The sequence below is a fragment of the Pan troglodytes genome, chromosome 5 (genome assembly GCF_028858775.2).
Source record: "Pan troglodytes isolate AG18354 chromosome 5, NHGRI_mPanTro3-v2.0_pri, whole genome shotgun sequence".
NCBI classification, from domain to species: Eukaryota; Metazoa; Chordata; class Mammalia; order Primates; family Hominidae; genus Pan; species Pan troglodytes.
In genome coordinates this window covers 76,189,794-76,209,820 of record NC_072403.2, presented here as the reverse complement: position 1 = coordinate 76,209,820, position 20,027 = coordinate 76,189,794, and the positions used below count along the sequence as shown (strand labels likewise).

The 20,027-nt window shown below is 33.9% G+C and overlaps 1 protein-coding gene across 1 annotated transcript in view; it reads right to left on the bottom strand.

The window, feature by feature from the left end:
• LOC129144373 (protein eyes shut homolog) overlaps positions 1 to 20,027 on the bottom strand; it is a 180,510-nt gene that overhangs the window by 99,723 nt on the left and 60,760 nt on the right. The window contains exon 3 of the mRNA XM_054686571.1: positions 16,592 to 16,713. Within this exon, the coding sequence (XP_054542546.1) occupies positions 16,592 to 16,713 (122 nt within the window). The remainder of the gene's footprint in view (positions 1 to 16,591; positions 16,714 to 20,027) is intronic.

Below are 20,027 nucleotides of genomic sequence, written 5' to 3'. Positions count from 1 at the left end.
TCTTAAAAGAGAATAAGACTTTTCAGGAAGGTACTGCTCTCATTTTAAAAACAAAACAAAATAACAAAACTGAGGCCCAGATTTGAGTCGCTGTAATTCTATCATAAAATTCACTTAGAAAAGGTTTGATCAATAAATCAATAATTATAGAATTTGCCTAAGGTTATAAAGCCTCCGTGGATGAGCAATTCATTCCTATATCACATAATTATTAAGAATTGATTTTAATCCAGGCAATATACTGGGTTTTACAGATTCAAAGATAAATAATAAACATTCCTGGCTTTCAAGAACTGACATGAGAAAAAGAATACGTAAAGCTACTGAATTAGAATGCAAGGTAATAGAGAAACCCAAGAAAACCTAAAACTGAAGTCATATTTTGTCATATTGCTCTTTATAGTCCTTAACTGACTTCCCTCTTTTTAGAGTAAAAATCAAAGTTTGTATGATAGCCTACCAGGTCTTTCATCAGCTGCCTCTATACCTTCTTTCTGAACAAATTCACTTTTGTTCATGTTTTTTTCACTGGAGCCACCCTTCACCTCCATTTCCATTTCTTGAGAGATCAAACATGCCCTTCTTACCTTCTTCTAACCACCTGGCAAAAATCATCATTTCTTCTCTTACTATACCCATATATTTTATCATATTGGTCAGGTAACTGAAGCATAGAAAGATGACATAATTTCCTCAAAATTATAGATCCTGTACATGGTTGAGCCATAATTTGCATACGGTAGTCTGGTTTCAGATCCAACATCTTAACTGCTTTATTTTAAACCATTTTATTTTACTGCCTCACTAGTAGGGGAATCCAAAAAGAAAAGAAAATGCAGACCATTTTTAAATGGTTTCTCTCAAGAGGGTTTCCTCCTTGGCTTTGGGTTAGAAGGGAATAATTGGATACATAATGGAGGGAGAAGGGGTTGTAAGTGACAATATGGAAAACAGAGTTTGGCCAAGCTTAGAACTACTGCCAGATGTTACCAGTGGCTGTGTCTCCAAAGAATTAAAAACCGGTAATATGAAAGTACCTCACTGTAGGAAGGGTCCCCTTTTTAAACGAGGCAACTCTAGATTTCAATAAGACCAGGCCACAATAGTACTTGCAGCAAAAGAAAGGAAATCAAGAGAAGAGAACCATGCCAGCATTAATATCTTTCCTTTCCCTCTACAGGATTGGCTTAATTAGTGGGTGTGGCAAATGTAAATATAATGATTCAGTAAGCACAATCAATGTTACACTATTCCCATTTTTAATTATGTATCTCTGCATGGTACCTTTTTCATGTTGGTCAGCCCATTAAATCAAATATTTAAACAAATTGAAGTTAGCAACAAAGTTTTGAATTACTGTAGTAGAATTAATTCAAAGAAGAAAAGGGAAGACAAAGCAAGTTTAATTATAGTGTATTCGTGAATCAATTATAATAACTTAAATATGCCAACACTTTAGATTACTAATAAACAATGCAACATTAAGAATCATTTATTTACTGTGTTGCTTTCTATTCTACATTTTATGTGTATGTTTATAATTTAATAACTTCTATTAGGATCAATCATGCACATAATTTACAAATTATATGTATTTTGGAAATATATGAACAAAACCTTGTATTGAAAGGAGATCAAAATCAAAGAAGTTTGAAAAGTGTTGGCAGCAGGCTGACTAAATAGGGACATAGAATCAATTGTAATTGAGTCCTAATAGAGACACATTCAATCTATATAGATATATATGACTTTGAAAATGATTTTGAGTGCTTTTAAAACACTTAATTGTATTATAATTTAATAATTTAAAGTAGTTATCTCCTTTTTGAGTTGATAGATATCAGAAAATATTAAAGATTTTGTTTATAATTTAAACAAAAACTGATTTTGTTGGATTGTATTTATGCTTAACCTTAATAAAGTGGCAACTTCTGAGTGAAACCCAAAATACAGTTCTAAAATAATATTTTTATATATGATTTGTATGGAATCGTTACCCTTCAGCTGTCCAGTAACAACATTTAAATCTATACAAGAAATCTTTGAAAATAAAATCCTTATGATGCTTGTCAGTGCCTGAGAAATGGATGTCAAGCATAAATCTATTAAATAAATAGATATCATGGATTAAACGGTTCTTATTTTATAACATTATGATTTTCATGTCGGTTTTATTTTTCCTCCACATTGATATTCTCGATTTTAAAAAGATAAAGTGGTCATATTACGCATCATCTTTTGATTTACTTATAGAGTACCACTGAATAGGAATTAGCTTTGAAAGAGGTCATCTATGGGCAAAATGTCAACAGGATTGCTACACTGCCTAAACAGAATAATGTACAATATGAAGTAAGTGATTTAATTAGCTGAAACTGTCTCAGTAGAGTGCACTTCTTATCTAGTGAAGACATAAAAAAGATAGATAACTGCATTATGTCGATTAATCTACTCATATTTCAGGGTGAATATAAGAAATGCGGGAGCATATGAGCTATTTGTGTCAGGATAAATAGATAATAAATATATATAGCTTCACTCATTTGAGTCAATACAACCAGTTTTCCCCCCCACACAAAACTTATACTTTTGATGTTTCTACTCATAAACAATGACGCTTCCAACATAATATTTTTAAAAACTCTTATTACAATTTTTAAAATCATTATTTAAAGATATATGGATACTATTATAAAGCCATTTAAGGATTCCTCCTACTTTTTACTTCTGTTGTACTAGTATGTGTTAATGGGGTTACTATGAAGTGGATATGCTGATTTAACAACAGGTGCTGAATATTTTCTTGATGAACATTTTCTAGGTAATTTTTTTTTTCTGCTAAGTTTAAAGACTCAATTTTGTGGTTATTTCTCCCTGTTTTAAACATGGTGAGATAATCTCCTGTACGCTAGTCCTTAAACAGAAAAGTCATAAAACCATGAGTCTAAAGAAGACCAGTCTTTGGCACAAGTTTTCATGACTTTGTAGCATTTAACCACCAAGCTCTTAAAACACCTGGCATAGAGCATCTTTATTTAGCAAACTGAGGAAGCAGCAAAGTAGAGCGCTGTCTAAAGTAGGAAGAGACTACTCAACTCCAGGAATCCTGTTTGTATTAGAATCCCATTTGGAATTATGAGATCTGATTATTCAAAAGAAAATGAAAATCCTGATTCTTATATGATGAAATGTGTCCATTATTAAATTTTGAAAAATGATTCAAACTTAAAACATTGTAGACCAACTAATGAAAGGCAAACTGGACTTCTGAGGTCAGATACAGTCTCTGGGCCCTCCAGATAAACTACCCTTGACATCTCCCTTCCAATCATGTAGAAGCAGAGATGACCCCATTACAGACTGATTCTCCCACTGGATGGTTTTTCTTCTAAAGGAGCAGAGAGGTTACCAAACTATCAACTGAAAACTAAAAGATATATGATAATATTTTCCACACCATTTTTGTGAAGAAGGATATACTGATGATGACTGTCTTGGTAGTAAGATTTGAAATTACTTTTTAAAAAATTTTAATTGTATTTGCCCATATCTTTTTAAACTGCCTACAAAAGAACATGTATTAGTTTTTCACTCAGATTTTTAAATGTTATTAAATAATTATGTAAAAATTAAAAAAGGAAGTTCAATGCTCTGTAATCAATTTTCGTGTACAAGAAAAACAAGACAGTGGCATCATTTGAAAATATGAAAGAATTAGCTAGCTATACATTATTGATAGAGGAGACTATTTTAAATTGTAAATTTATTTATGATGGGTTTGTAATATGTCCTACCCAATAAAGACAAATGAACTCCCTCTGCCTTACAGTGCAGCCAGGGACATATCTTCTTAGTGAACTTATTTCTGTGATACGATCCAGGTTTTATTCTCATCCATCCCTCCAGCAGTCTTACTGTAGCAAAATCAGTTTCTTGTAACAGAAATAAAAGTTTCTTTCTTAGCTTCCGGAAATTATTGACTTTCAAGAATTTTTGAGATTCTGCCTCCCTTTAACAAAGTACAAATAAACCTCTTTTTAACATTCAGACAATCTAAAACTTGCTGAAAATCAGACAATGAATACCTATTGGAGCCTCCCTTGACAGATACTAATTTTCTGGTACAATCTTTTGTAAATATTTAATAATTAGCTCCTGTTTTATGAATATGCAGATGTAGGACAAGCCTTATATGAATAGGTCCTGGTTGTAGCAATTGAACTGATGCAATCACATGTCATCCCTGAAAACAAAAGCAGATGCCACTGAAGACCATCCTTGTCAAAATATTTCCACAAGCCTGTGAAAGGTCTTAACCTATACAAATGTTATGACTTTGCTTAGGGCTGTAATTTCTTCTTTTTGAACTCAAGTAACAAAAAGAGGATTTGTCAGTTGAATGAATAAGAAGAAGTAGCAAATTATTTGGGGATCTGACTAATTAAGCCTATCAGGAAGTACCTCAGGCAGTGTCATTATTTGTTTAGCTAAATTGTCAGTCTAGACAATGAGGGAGTAATGCCTTATTTTATTCTTCCTCCTCTATGATATTTTGCTCAACTGCATATTCTATGCTGCTCTAGAAGAATTCACTTAGAACAATTTTATCTTCTTTTATTGAAATTAAGTCAAACTCTAAGTGAGGTCTAAAAATAAATTTAAAAAACCTTTTTTACAAAAAGATAAGAATAACAGTCATATAGTGACTGAAAAAATAAATTTCTTTAAAATAAATTCTGATTTAATTGGGGTTGTTAGACAAACTATTGGACACAATATGAGTTTCAGAGAAAAACTGATTCTTTTACTATAAGTATGTCCCATGCAATATTTGGACATCTGTATTTTTGTTTGCTGAATCTGGCAATCTTAGACTGAATTTATGTTCCGGAGAAAGTGTAGAATAAGTATGTTTAAAAGAGGGTTCAGAAGATTTGTATAAAAACTAACTGTGGAAGTCGGCCTCAGCTCTTTAGATATATGCCTGTTCTGCCACAACTGTCCAGCAGTCTGCTCTACTCAGCTGCTTCTACTTATCACGTTTTCCAGAATCCAGCTACGTTCTGTCACAGCTCTCCATACTCATATCTCAATTTTTACTGAGACCAAGTTTTGATTTATCATTATCATATGGAAGAATCTATATCAGATAACTTTTTAAAACTTGTTTATTCTATTTCTCAATATTCAAGCAAATAAAGGGTTTTGCAAGCCTATATTCCCATCCACAAAGGAATTGAGGTATTCCTTAATTTCCATTATAAGAAAAGAATAACGATTAAAAAAGAATATAGAAAAAAAAGAAAAACTTTTATCAGAAGGTGCCAGGCTTATTATTCAAAGAAATCTTGTTTCATTTCCTTTGCTACATCTATCTTTTTTCTATAATTTTCATCCAATGTAGCAAATAAAATATACACATATGTAAATAACACATACAAATTCCTATGTCAATTTATTGTATAAATATCACTCACAGAAAGGTGAATGAAAAGGCAGTACAAAATAAATTCACTTTATTTCACAATTTTAACTTGACTGTCTTGAATTATTGGAAGATCCTTTAAGATGTATACTGTAAAGGCAGTCCTACGCAATTTTTTTTTTTACTAATACTTCATGGTGTTTCCTGCAATGTTTCCCAGATATCTACACAAAAATTATAATAATACTTACTATGGTTTGTTTTTACTTTTTGTTTGTATGTATTAGGTTCTTCATTCATCCAATTGTCTCCTCTTATAAACAATTATAAGGGCCAAATTACAGTTAGACTAATACACAGTAAAGTTAAAATGTTTTGCACATTATATTTCTTCACCATTTCATACTATTAATTTTAAATTCTAGTTAAAGTTGATGTATTTTAGAAATGTTTTTAGTTTGTCTCAGAATATATATATATATATATAACTCAGACCAAAAATTCTAGTGTAGTTGTTCTGTCTATTCCATTTTACTATATTTAAGCCTAAAGAAAAACCGTGGTGGCAAATGACAGAAATCTGTTGATTAAGCTCATTGAATTGGCAAACCTTAAGAAGAGAGTACTCTCTTTTTCCATTAGAACATCACCTTTCTGATGGTGAAAGTACAGTAATTGATACTGTTTGGGAGAAGTGACTAGAGGTCTATATCCTTAGGAAAAGATTTCAAAAGCTTTGGATTCTGTTATGTTTTATTATCAATATATTCAGAATTCTAGTTCTAAATTCCCTTCAACTCCAGTTATTCTGGCGACAAGCAGCTTTTACTTGTATTTCAGTCTCTGTGGCTAAGTCCTATCACCTGTTAGCAGACGAGTTCCTGAATCATCAGGTTCTTGCTACACCTCTCAGTGCAAGCTTCCATGCAGATAAGCATTGGCTGGGTGCAGAATGCTGCGTATAAAATGCTTAGAAACATAAATCACTGTGGCTATGCACAGTCCAATACTTATGCACTATGGCTCTGCAACTGAATTCTCTGTGGGGGATATTAAAAACACAGAGTCTCAACCTCATCTTCTATTCACTAAATCAGAATCCCCAAAGCGGGAATACCAAACATGCATGCAGTTTATAACTGGCACAGGTGATTCTGGTGTATTGTAGAGACTCTGAAATACTGATTTGCTCTTGGAATCCTCGTCCTTCCTTGTTTTGTGAGTCCTGTGGGCAGCTGAACTCAAGATCTGATACTTTCAGAGGTACAGCGTATGTAGGACAGAAAGGGAATCTTGGGGGAGGCATGGCTTGTGCTGTATATTCCCGTGTCTCCTTGTGAAACTTGCTTCACTTCTATGAACATTACATTTTTCTCTGTGAAATATACCTTCTATGATATACCAGTGAACTATAAAAGACATCCTGGAAAGACACACCTCAGAACAAAGTGGGATTTATATTTTCTGAAAAACAAACTAGTCCTTGATTGTATATATTAGTAAGAATTTTAAAAAGCATAGAATTGGTAATAACACTCTAAACCTATATGTATGTGTAAATTCATTTTCATATTTAATACACTTGTGTTTAATATAGTGTTATATTTAATATACTTATTGTATTAAATATATTATGTTTAACATGATATTTAATATACTCATCCACATTTATATCCACACCAATCCCATTGGTCTCTTTTGAGTTTTTGTTTCAGGCTTTTTTAAGAATGTAGGGCAAAGTTTTGGTCTTAGTCTTTTAAGCACAGCAGCTACAGGAAGGGAGATTTTCTTGCTCTGAGAGGGCAAAAAAAAAAAAAAGACCAGCAACTTAAACCAGGGGAACTGACCTAAAAGGCTGTGCCACTGATTAAGATTCACTTGGACTTAGCCGGATTAGAGGCTTGATACCTGAAGAGAGAGAGATCAGGCTGAGGTGTTTTGCTTTGTGTCTATCAGATGCAGAGCATTTCAGCAGAAATGCAGCAATCTCACAGCAAGCCTTAAAAGGTGGCCCAAGAGCCTCAGCATCCGATGATATCATGTCAAACAAATGCTATCAGCATCTGGGAAATCTCCGGAATCTGGGCATGAGTATAGACTCTGTGAGTTCATTACTCTATGAGAAAATCTAAAAAAAGTTTAAAGACATACAGGTAAACACCTGACCATTCATTTCTTCTTTCCTTCCTTTCTTTCTCTCTTCCTCCTTCCCTCCTTCTCTCCCTCTTTCTCTCTCTGTCTCTCACTCAGCAATCTGCAATGTTTCAGGCATTGTCATAACTCAGCCTTGAGGATATAATAATTTTTAAAAATATTATAGAGCATAATCTCATCCTCAAAGAATTGACATTAGTGGTTAAACTAAATAATTAAACCCTGACAAAGTATTGTTAAGAGTTAGCAGTCTTCATAATAGGTATTTTATTTTGTACTTTCTTCAAAGTTTTTATGTAAAAATATAAGCTTATATATTATTTCATATGGAAATATATTAATATCAAAACACATGATCAGTAAAGAAATTATTTTTAACACAAAAGTGACTGAATTACAGCTCACTTCCATACATTTGAATAAAATACCCTGGCTTGGCAAATCAGTGTAAGAGCTTTAGCTCAACTCAGAGAAACACTAGGTGTACCATAGTTAAATCATTATAATCATCATAAAACATGGTATATATCTATTAATGCCTTGTATGGGACAGGCATTATGTTATAGATTCAACATAAAGTAAAATACATGAAGCATTTTACATTTAATTTGTGTAACAATTCCACAGAGTACCTGCTATGAATATGTTTATTATTAAAATTAACTGACTGAGGCTTAGAAAGGTTAAATGACTTGTTCAAGGTAACACAGCTAGTGAGGCCAGAGCTGTTTCTCCCAAAGGCCCTCTTCTCTTCTATAAGCAGACTTGTGGTTTTAAAGAGCACACTACAAAATGTAACCCTACTGTAGTCAAGATGATGCCATAGATCATTCTCTATCAGTTCAAATCAAGGTTCTTCATCAATTTACAGGAAGAGGCTATTTACTGGCTAGCTGTAATATATATATATATATGTATATATGAATATATATGAGAAACATGTAATATATAAAATTATAATATGTAATGTTATAATATATCATATATTTTATATTTAAGAACTATGTAATGTATAAAAATTATATTATTTATTTAATTTAAATTAAATAAATATAAATTAAATAAATTATAAAAATATTATTTATTTTTATACATTACATTTTATATCTTACATATTTCTTATATATAAATTATAATATATTTTATATTATATATAATTGTATATATTATATATTTCTTATAAATATAAAAATATATAACACAGAATATATATTTCATACACACACACACACACACACACACACACTCACACACACTATAACCAAGACAGGTTTATTGTAGGAAGTAACCGGTTTCAGTTCAAGAGCTTGATTTTAGAAAGGTGTTAAGCTCTATTTATCGTAGGATGGTTGGCAGAAGACTAAAGAACAGAGATACACATATTCTCTATTTGTGTAGGTACACACAAATGTACCTGCATACTTGCACATATGCTTGTTTACACATGTATCTATCAACTCCCAAATCCTAAATTTCCTATTTATTTTTTACTGTTAATAAACTTCCTACAGACAAATGAGGTGGTTAGAAATAAACAGGGACTTAGAACACAATGGAGTTATTTACTGAGGCTATTAAGTTAATAAATTGCTAAAATCAATCTGTTCTGAAAGAAAGTGTGATTTTATTTCTCTATGATCCCCTTAAATGCATGATATGAACACAGTGTACACAACATAGCGGTTTTTAGAACCAATTTTTATATGGTCAACTAATTAAAAATGGTATCTAAATGGCATATAAAATGTTTTCTAGGAAAAAAAAGTAGAATTCCTGTAGGGTGTAACTATTGATTGATTTCTCAGAAATAAATTGTGAAGCTCAGAGATGAGTCCCATTTATAGTTATGTAAATATCACCAATAATAACGGTAAAGTGCAGTGTTTGTTTTGAAATAAGCTTAATTTGTCTCATAATTCTTTCAAAATAAATTCATTTCTTTATGCACTTTGGCTAATATTGGAAATGGAAATAGTATTCAATCAGTTCTAAATCATTTTTTAAGCTAGATAATTTCTGGAAAGTGCTGACTTTTGTTAGAAAATCTGAAAATGGAAAATTCCTCTCAGTGATCTGCTATGTCTTCACATATTATTTATGAAGTTAATACTGCTTCATGGATTTCTTAAATCTCAAAATTCAGCCATCTGTAAACCTCTCTTCTCTGTAATGAATCTTGGAATAAGAAAGAAGAGAAGATATGTTTCAGCTTCCAGAGGAGATTTCTGAAGTCCAAAGCATTAAAGCTCACATACTTGTTTACTCAGGTGAATCAACAAGTCTTTTTCTCAGATTCTGTTTGCTTTTATTTTGCATGTAATCCTGATAAATTTAATCAGTTTCAGAGCCATCATAGGTTCAAAACAATAGTTTAAAAGGGAAGAAATGAGGTTGCTTCAGATAGGCATAGTAACTATGATTAAAACTGACAATTGAGGGGGAACATATTAAGATAATTATACAGGTCATCAGATGAGTGAATTTAAGTTCTATTTTAGTCTTACATCATACAGGGAAAAGAATTCCATAATCTAGTTTATTGTAGAAATGACCGAAAGCTGACTTCTATCATAGTTAACCATAGTTATAAATGTAACATTAAATTATGTTCAATAAATTCTTAAAGGGAAGATTGGTATAATAAAAAGTAGAGATCTGAGTAATACATTGTAGGCAGATTTTATTCTATATAAACATAGCAGGCTGTTTAAAATGGGCATAGCAGGCTGTTTAAAATGGGCATGACCAAAAAACTTTATTTTGTGTTACCTAGTCACTGCAGTGCCTCTTTTAACAATAGGTTTTGAAGTTAGCTAATACATCAAGGTTTAGTTCAAGTTTTGGCTACATAATAACTACTGATGATGTTGCAGCAAGAGATTTAATAACAGATTTAAGTGAACCTTTTGGATATCATAATAATCAATCAGTCATTGATTATTTTTAATATGCTCATAATGATTTGAAACATTATATCCAGCCTCTAAGAGAAGCTATAATTTCATGTATGGATTTTCTGATTAGTAAATGCCAATACATAGGGAGACTAACGCTTCACGAATTTATTATAATAGTGAGGAGAAAACCATATATTATTATCTCTCCCACAAAAGAATTGGAATAGAATAAACAGAATTTATTCTGCTTGTCTTAAAGACAAAAACATTAAAACAGAAGGAGGAATCCACAAGAAAATAGTACTTATGAAAGAAAGATGCTATGAAATATGCTGCTAAAAACAGAGAGGATGAATCAGTTTTATCATTTTCCAGATTTTTCAGATCATCCATTATTTCTTTTTTAAGGTACTAAATAAATTGTGAATTATCAATACACATGAAATAGAAATCTCTGTGCTTTACTCAGAATATCACAGGAATTTAGAGCTAGAGAGTGCTATCTAGATAACTAGTTCAATGATTTTCAAATAGAAGTACACATCAAAATCACAAGGCGTTATAAATTATCTAGATGCCTGGACCCATCATCTGAATCAGAATTTTAAGCACGTGTCTTTTCAAAAGCAACTCCCTATTTTAGAACAATTGAGTCCAGCTCCTACATTTTATGGAAGAAACTGATAAACAAATTAAAATGTCTAATAATAGGTATTTGCTTATGCATATTTTGACACTAAAATAAAAAGGTATATAGTCTTTAATGTAATAAAATAAATTGGTATATAGTAAACTTGTATGAATACTATAAAAAGTTTTCATTTCATTTTATGATTCTAATAAATTGGCTAGTTGTGAATCATAGAACAAAGTCATGTCAAAGCTAGACAATCTTCAAATGCTGTCTCTGCTCTTTTAAGTTCTCTAAGCTTACAAGTTGTTTAATCTAATAAAAATTAAAAGTTAAGAAAATATTTATTTTTAGAAGCTTAACATTTTAGACTAAATTCCATAGAAACCATTACTTAAAAGCAATATTAATATAAAATATATCCATTTAAAGGCTATATATAAGAGCTATTTCAGGATGGATTAATTTTGTCACACTCCGAAGTATCTGAGAAATTAATGAGAACTAAATGTGCTTTTGTTTCTCTTTTTGCTACAAAAATTGAATTTTTCCTTTCTTTAGGCATATTCAGATGGCTGTTTGTGTTTTGAGAATTCTGGAACTCTGAAGCTCTGATATGAGTCAGATTCTCTGTGTTAATTTCCAACAAATGTGATTAAGCAAATCTTTATAGAGAAGGAGGATATGAAAGAAATGAAGGCTTTAGTATTTGGACAGAGAGCAGTTGGATTGATTCCGCACTGATGGGGAGTTTGTATTCCTGGAGAGAGAAGAGAACCTAGAGGTTTTTGTGGTTCCAACTTGGTATACTGAAAGGACAACTGGGACCTGACCACTGATTAGCTAAGCATCATGCCCTTGAAGGCAAGGGTACAGAGAAGGTCCTGGGAGCCACATTTGGTATGCAAGGATTGAAACCATTTCACAGATTAACATATGTTTGAAAGGAGCATGGAGATACCATATAGGCATTTTATTAGGAGCCAAGATGAACTGTATAGCAACGGCTGTTCCCCATTAATTCTGGATTGATCCACCTCCAGTGTTTACTCAAATCCCAAGGGAAGGAAATGAGCGACTCTCAAATAATTGACATGTGCCACATTTTCTTAATCCAGTCTATCATTGTTGGACATTTGGGTTGGTTCCAAGTCTTTGCTATTGTGAATAGTGCCACAATAAACATACGTGTTCATGTGTCTTTATAGCAGCATGATTTATAATCCTCTGGGTATATACCCAGTAATGGGATGGCTGGGTCAAATGGTATATATACACCATGGACTACTATGCAGCCATAAAAAATGATGAGTTCACATCCTTTGTAGGGACATGGATGAAGCTCGAAACCATCATTCTCAGCAAACTACCGCAAGGACAAAAAATCAAACCTGCATGTTCTCACTCATAGGTGGGAATTGAACAATGAGAACACATGGACACAGGAAGGGGAACATCACACACTGGGGTCTCTTGTGGGGTGGGGGGAGGGGGGAGGGATAGCATTAGGAGATATACCTAATGTTAAATGACGAGTTAATGGGTGCAGCACACCAACGTGGCACATGTATACATATGTAACTAACCTGCACGTTGTGCACATGTACCCTAAAACTTAAAGTATAATTAAAAAAAATAATAATAATAATGAAAAAAAAATTGACATGGATTTTCAACCATATGGTGGATGAAAGTAAAGGTAGTTTTTTATTTTTTTGGAAGACATATAAATTCAGTTTATTTTTGCATCTGAATGTTTGGGGGAAAAGTTAAACCTGTAGTATACGTGTGTGTGTGTGTGATGTGTGTGATATTTATATATATATATTTATATATTGCAGAGTTGTTCCTTCCACATTAGTTCTACTGCACTATTTTTGTTTCCCCTGCTGTTATCAAAAATAAGCATTCATTATTCATGTAAGATAAAGAGGAAAACGAAACTAAAATGAGAGGGGAAATACTAGATTAATTTGATCATACATATTTAAATAACCACAAGAAATAGTTATTCTCAAATATACATAACAAAGTTACCCTAGGGAATAGATCTTACTATACACATTCTTAACATTTGTATTTTATTATATGCTAGACTTTCAAAAGATTATTTTTTCCTCCTATTGTTTTCTTAGATTTACTGAACCATAAAGAAAGGAAAAGAAGAAAACTGGCTCATTGTTACAAATCGCTTCCTACTGTGGATTTGAAGTCTTCTTATTTTCTGCTTTTCATCTAAATTCAACATCATGATGCTGCAATACAATCAAAAGAAAATGCTGTAAATATAAAAATGTTAATTTAAAGCTATACACATACCAGGTTCAAAGAAGATGCAAGCCACATGTCAGTGGGATTGCCTGGGTTCATCTGGACAGTCCAGCTCATGCAACAAGCAGGCCGGTGACTCTTTAGGCAAATGCGAATGTTTTATAGATTAAATAAATCATCTTTCTGTTTTTTTAAGATTATTAAATATTCTGCAGAAAAATCCAACTCTGTGCCTTTCTAATTTTCTCTTCCACTTCAAATCCTTCACATTTTATGTTTTTTCTTTTACCAATGAGTTAGTAAAAGCAAGTAAATATAAAACTCAAAAAATTATGTATTATGTCTATTCCAGGCTTTATTTTAAAAATATGAATTTTGGCTCTTTTTATATGACTTAGTATCTTTGTACTATTTTTGTTTTATTATTATAGAATGCATTGTTTTCCAATAGTATACTATTTATTCATACACAAAAAAGGCAATATTTAACAAGACATTTGAGCAAGAAAGCATTAACTCAAAATTCAGGGCTCAAGCCTACATATATTCCATCAGAAGGACCGGCCCTTTACTGGCTCCTGGGAGATAACCTCTGAATTTGGAATATCCTGACAGATAATAATGTCTTTGATACCTGAGACCTCGAGCTGTGCCAAATAGTTTATGCTAATTAGATGTGATTTATGCTTGCAAGCCTTTTTTTGTATGCCTAGGGCTTTGGGGCATGCTGCATCAGCTTGGCCCCTGCAGGAGCTGGAGACTGATTAGCTAAGGTCAGTTACGCAGGTGCTTCATGTCATCATGACTGACCTACAGTGAAAACCATAGACAACAAGGCTTATGTGAGCTTCCTTGGTTGGTTACACTTTATATATGTTGCCCTACATTGTTTCTGAGAAAGTATTTTAAGTACTTTTCATGCAACTCCAATGGGAGAATACACCTGGAAGACTGTACCTGCTTTATCTTAGACTTTATCTAATGTATCTTTCCCTTTGCTAATTTTAATCTGTAACTTTTATTGTAATAAATCCTAGCAAAAAGTAAAACAGTTTTTCTGAGTTCTTCTTATACATTATCAAACCTGAGGGTAGTCTTTAGGCCCCAGACACAATATCTGAAAGCTATGAAATGCTTTGAGCTTTAATATTTTAAGCAATTTGTGGTCTCCATAACACCATTTCTTGGAAGGATATCACCAGTATGATGACATTTCTGTTCTTGAAGTTGATATATGACTTACAGTTAGGAGTTAGATAATTTCAATAGTCTCCTTATGTTAAAATATATTTAAACCAGTTAATAAGATGAGAACTTTATCTCTTCTTCAACTTTGCTTCTTTCTGCTTTCCCCTCCCCCCAATATTCTTATTATCACAATTTCTGGAAATAGGAGTCAAGATCTTAAACTGATACTACAGTTAGTTGGAATAGCTTCTTAGTGGCAATTCATAAAATAGATAAATGAGACAAGAATATCCTTGGAAGTTCTGTTATTTGGTATAAGGCAAGATGTAAAGTTGTACTCCTTGACTTGTCAAATGACTGGCTTAATGTCCCACAGAATATCTGTGGTAGTGTCAGGTCTGAAAGTGGAATCTTATGATTACAGGTATGGGGTTCTTTCTTCTGTAATAAACTCAGATTGAAGTTACTGCCAAAATCACAACCTAAAATAAAGCTTAATTACATTATGGATGTGTACATTAGATGATTTACCTGCAAGTAAAAGGAACTCTGACTTCAGCAATATTAAACAAAAGGCCATAAGGATCAAATATATTAGGTCCAGAGGTTGGGCAGGCAACCTGAGAGGTTCAGTCAAGAGTTCAACAGTTGACCACAGACCAGATTTCTTGTATCTCTAATCTCTGCTGTTTTCAGGACACTCACTAATAATAGACTAATAGTTTATTATATTATTATTTAAGTAGTTAATAGTGATAGTCTAATCAACTATACCCCCCCCCATCTTGCTTTAGGGCCTCAAAATGGTAAGAGCAACTACATAAATCCAGATGTTAGAAGGTATAGGAGAGGTCACGCATACTTTTCCTCACATTCTAAGAGCAGGCGACGAAATCTTTCCTCAGAAAGAATGCCTCCCTTGCCTCAGAGACCAGCATAGTGTCACATGTCCACTTCTAAAGGAATCCCCAAGAGTGGGATGTGATTAACATGACTGCCTTAGACAAAGCATGAGACATGGACCAAGACAAAGCATCCAGACAACCACAAATACTTGAAAAGTGGCTAGACAACCTCTGGAGTAACTCTGTTTCTGGTCATGGATATGTAAATGCGAGTTACAGTTATTCCATTAGGTATCTGCAGTCCTTGTGGGAAAAAACAGTTTGCCACAAATGTTCCTTCTATTGTAAAAACAATGTCAGTGCACTGACAGTCAAAATATGTGGAGGCTGAAACCATATTTTGACTTTTCAAAGGTTTGCTTTTAAAGCTTTGTTTTCTAACTTCAACAAGTATAGTCCTCTTGCAAATATCAGTTCTGTTGTTAAGTAACAAACTATAAGCCTGGATTAGTATTGTAGCCCTGACTTGTGTTGTATGCTGCTTATTTTCTGAAGCCAGTCAGTGAGTGAGTCCACCTTGAGTAGGTGTTTTTATGTCAGGCTTTGTGAGAAATGAGGAGCCGGAGGGGATCCCAAATCAATTGCCAACCATGTCACAGATCGTTTAAGGCAGAATGGAACATGCTTGTGACAAAGGTGATGACAAATGAATATGTACTGAAGGGACAACACCAACAGATGAGTGAAGGAAACTGGAAATATGTAATATGAGATGGAGGTCAGAGTGAAATGTAAGATAATGATAATGAAATATATGTGTGAATGTAATACCATGAGTTAGATAAAAATAGGTGGCCGTAAGACTCACACAGTGCCTTTCAGAATAAATTCTGAAATTTTACACAAATTCAATATTGCCACAAGTTGTGAATCCAATAAGTGAACAGTTTGTTATATAATATTTAAACCAACCTGTATAGAGTGGAGAACAGAACATGTTTTACTACCTTTAAGTTAAAAAAAAAAGTTGCTTGAGTTTCTGTTTTCTAACCTTGAGAAGTAAGCATATGTAATATATATACTAACCTAACACACAGGCAAAAGCTCACTCTATTTGTACGTAGGTGTTAAATTATATTAGTCCACATTTAGGTATATAAAAGACCAATGGATACTAACGAGATGCAGATCTTTGCAGGTAGAATTGTGCTCACAGGCATTCAGGATGCAGTCATCAATGTCCTGTTCACATCTTATCCCAACATAGCCTGGACTGCATAAGCAGGAAAAGCCATCAACCACTGGAAACAACAGAAAAGAGAAAACTCTTAACATTCCTTTAACCTTAGTACAGGTAATTATAATTAGTCTAAAATTCTATAATCATTTATGTAGTTCACTTTTAACCAAATAAAGTAAGAATTATTATATTTAATCTATTACATAGTCATCTACAATATTTTCTAAATAACTATCTTATTCAGTTCTATTTAACTTAAAAAAAAAACTTCAGTTAGTTGAAATAAGAACAATTACTATGGACATTTGGTAATAGTTTACAAAGCAACAATGAAAATATCCAATTTTACTTGCTCTCTCTTGTTTTTGGCAGTACACAATATATATGATAAATAGGTTACTCTTGTATCATTTAATTTTCCCAAGTTGTTTTAGGTTTAATAAACAAGACCTTAACTGTTCAGTTGTTAAACTTCTATGTATGACAGAATATATTAAAGTGCATTGTGATCTCAAAGTTGATAATGAGCTACTTAAGCCTTAGTTAAAAAGAGCTTTCACATTTCATCAAAATCTTTGTAAAATAATGATCACAATTTGTTCTTCATTTTACCATTAATGATGAAAAAGAATGGTGTCTGAAGCATCTCAAGGAAGTAGTGACAGTATGAATTGCAGTTGGAGCAGGCACCAATTTATAACTACTTGCAGTCAGTCCCTGAGTTCTTCATTATCCCTGAGATTTACCATGAAATCTATACTCCCATTACGCCTCTGTGCATGTACTTGCTATTACTCTCATTAAATGCTTAGGTCTTCAGTGGCAACATCATTTTTAATGCACTGTAATAAATGTATCTAGCTTCTGGATTTCTGCAGCCATGTTTTGTACAACATGTGTAACTAGGGCCTCTAAGGAGAACAGGGCAGTCATAGACATCAACAAGAGACAAGTGAAATACACAAGAATAGGCAGCTCCTTAGACAGGATTTTACTTCTGTTTTACTTTCCTTTTGTATCTAGCACCTAGTTTTTAACCTCTCATTGACTACAAATTGTTAATAGATAAACAGATGTAATTGTAAATGAATTAATGTGATAAAATGTCAGTCTGTGCTTCTATGTTACACATGATATTTTTCATTTTAACATATTAAAACCACATATACAATATATAATTAAGACGTGGAGTGTCATCAATCATAACAATATTTAAAATTATCCTTATGGTTATTATTTAAGTTGGGATACTGATGCATACTGACAAGTAACAAACAACTGGAGTCAAATTAACTTTCAGCATTGATGTTACGTGTTCTATGAAGACAAATTATAAATTACATTAAACGCAAAGGACAACAAAAGGTAACTTTGAACAAACAAAGTGTCTGGAAACAGATTGTTAAAAAAATAAAGCATGCTTTTATTGTCAATAAATGTGTTTCTAACATAGATTAATACAGACAAGGAATGTGTTTCTAACACTTTATTCTGGAATAAAAATCTAATAAATGGACTAAGTGCCAGAAGAGAACCTAGAGAACTAAATTGGATACCAAAGGGAAATCGGATACTGCAAAGAAGATAGAAAAAAATTAAATATTTAAAACAAAGTAACAAAAAGTAGAGGGTTTTTCTCATATGTAATTTGTTAACCACGGGGCTATGTGATAACCAATAACCATTTCACAGGAAAGACATGTTATACACATAGTCTTGCTCTTGATTGTTGTTGTTGTTTTTAACAGAAAATCTAGTAACTGTGATATGGAAGTGCTGGAATGGGAAGAGTGTGGTCCCTTTAAATGATACAGAAGGGGGAAGGGAAGTGCTGGGTAGAAGAGGGCGTGGTCCCTGGCTAGGGCTCCACCCCCATGGATCTACGTGAGGACTGCACTCCTGCCTTTAGGCCAGAATGTTGCATTTCCCAAGACCACCCTGTCCCGCCCTGCCCACATCGTGTGCCTATAAAAACCCCGGAGACCCTAGCAGGCAGACACACATGTGGCTGGATGTAGTGAGAAACATATCAGGGGAAGAAGACACAGTGGCACCTGGACATTGAGAGGCGCACATCAGCAGAGGAACACACAGGTGGCTGCACATCAAGAGGAACGCACTGACAAGCGCTGGCATGCTGGAGCTTCAGAAGAACATGGAGTTTTGCCAGGGCAGTCAGAGGGGAGCCCAGGCCGCCGAGCACCCCAACTCCAAGGGAAAACCACCTCCCTTCTGGCTTGCATTGTCTGAGAGCTACTTCCACCCAGTAAAACGTTGCATTCATTCTCCAAGCCCAGGTGTGATGTGATTCTTCTGGTACACCAAGGCAAGAACCCAGGATACAGAAAGCCCTCTGTCCTTGTGACAAAGTAGAGGGTCTAATTGAGCTGGTTAACACAAGCAGCCTATAGATGGCAAAACTAAAAGAGCAAAACTAAATGAGCACCCTGTAACACACGCCCACTGGGGCTTCAGGAGCTGTAAACACTCACCCCTATGCACGGCGGTGGAGTCAGAGCTCCACATCCTGCCTGTCTATACGTTCCGCTAGAGGAATGGGGCACTGAAGAAGCGAGCCACTCCCCCTGTCACACACCCTGCAAGGGGGAAAAAGGACCATTCCCATTTCAACTGCATTGGTATTAGTCTGTGTTTATAAATATTTCATACTACTATTTTGAGGCCAAATTTTCTTAAAATAGGCCTTCCATGAATCTGGATATATTATTCATTTTATGCTTAAGTGTGTACCAGACATCATATATACTGGTTGTACTGAATGAAAGTTTGAAATGTGACAAAACTTTTTGGTGGAATATACAGAGGTATTTTAAAACTGTAACAGCAGGCCGGGCAGGTGGCTCACACCTGTAATCCCAGCACTTCGGGAGGCCGAGGCGTGTGGATCATTGGAGGTCAGGAGTTCAAGACCAGCCTGATCAACATGGTGAAACTCCATCGCTACTAAAAATACAAAAAAAAAAAATTAGCCGGGCTTGGTGGCACATGCCTGTAGTCCCAGCTACTCGGGAGGCTGAGGCAGGACAATTGCTTGAACCTGGGAGACAGAGGTCACAGTGAGCCTAGATCATGCCACTGCACTCCACACTGGGAGACAGAGCAAGACTCCATTAAAAAACAAACAAACCTGTAACAACAAAATGGTGAAAAACCATATAATGGTGTTCGAGATTTACAGACTCACACACAAACACACACATATATGCAGTGATTTCTCATATAGTGTCCTGTAATAAATACTATTGACATGCTAGAGTTCCCTGATCCCTCTCGCAGGACATGCGACAGGGGTGTGGCTGGCCTGCTCAGTTGACGCAGCTGCTGAAACCCCTTGAGGGAGGGGGACCACGCAGA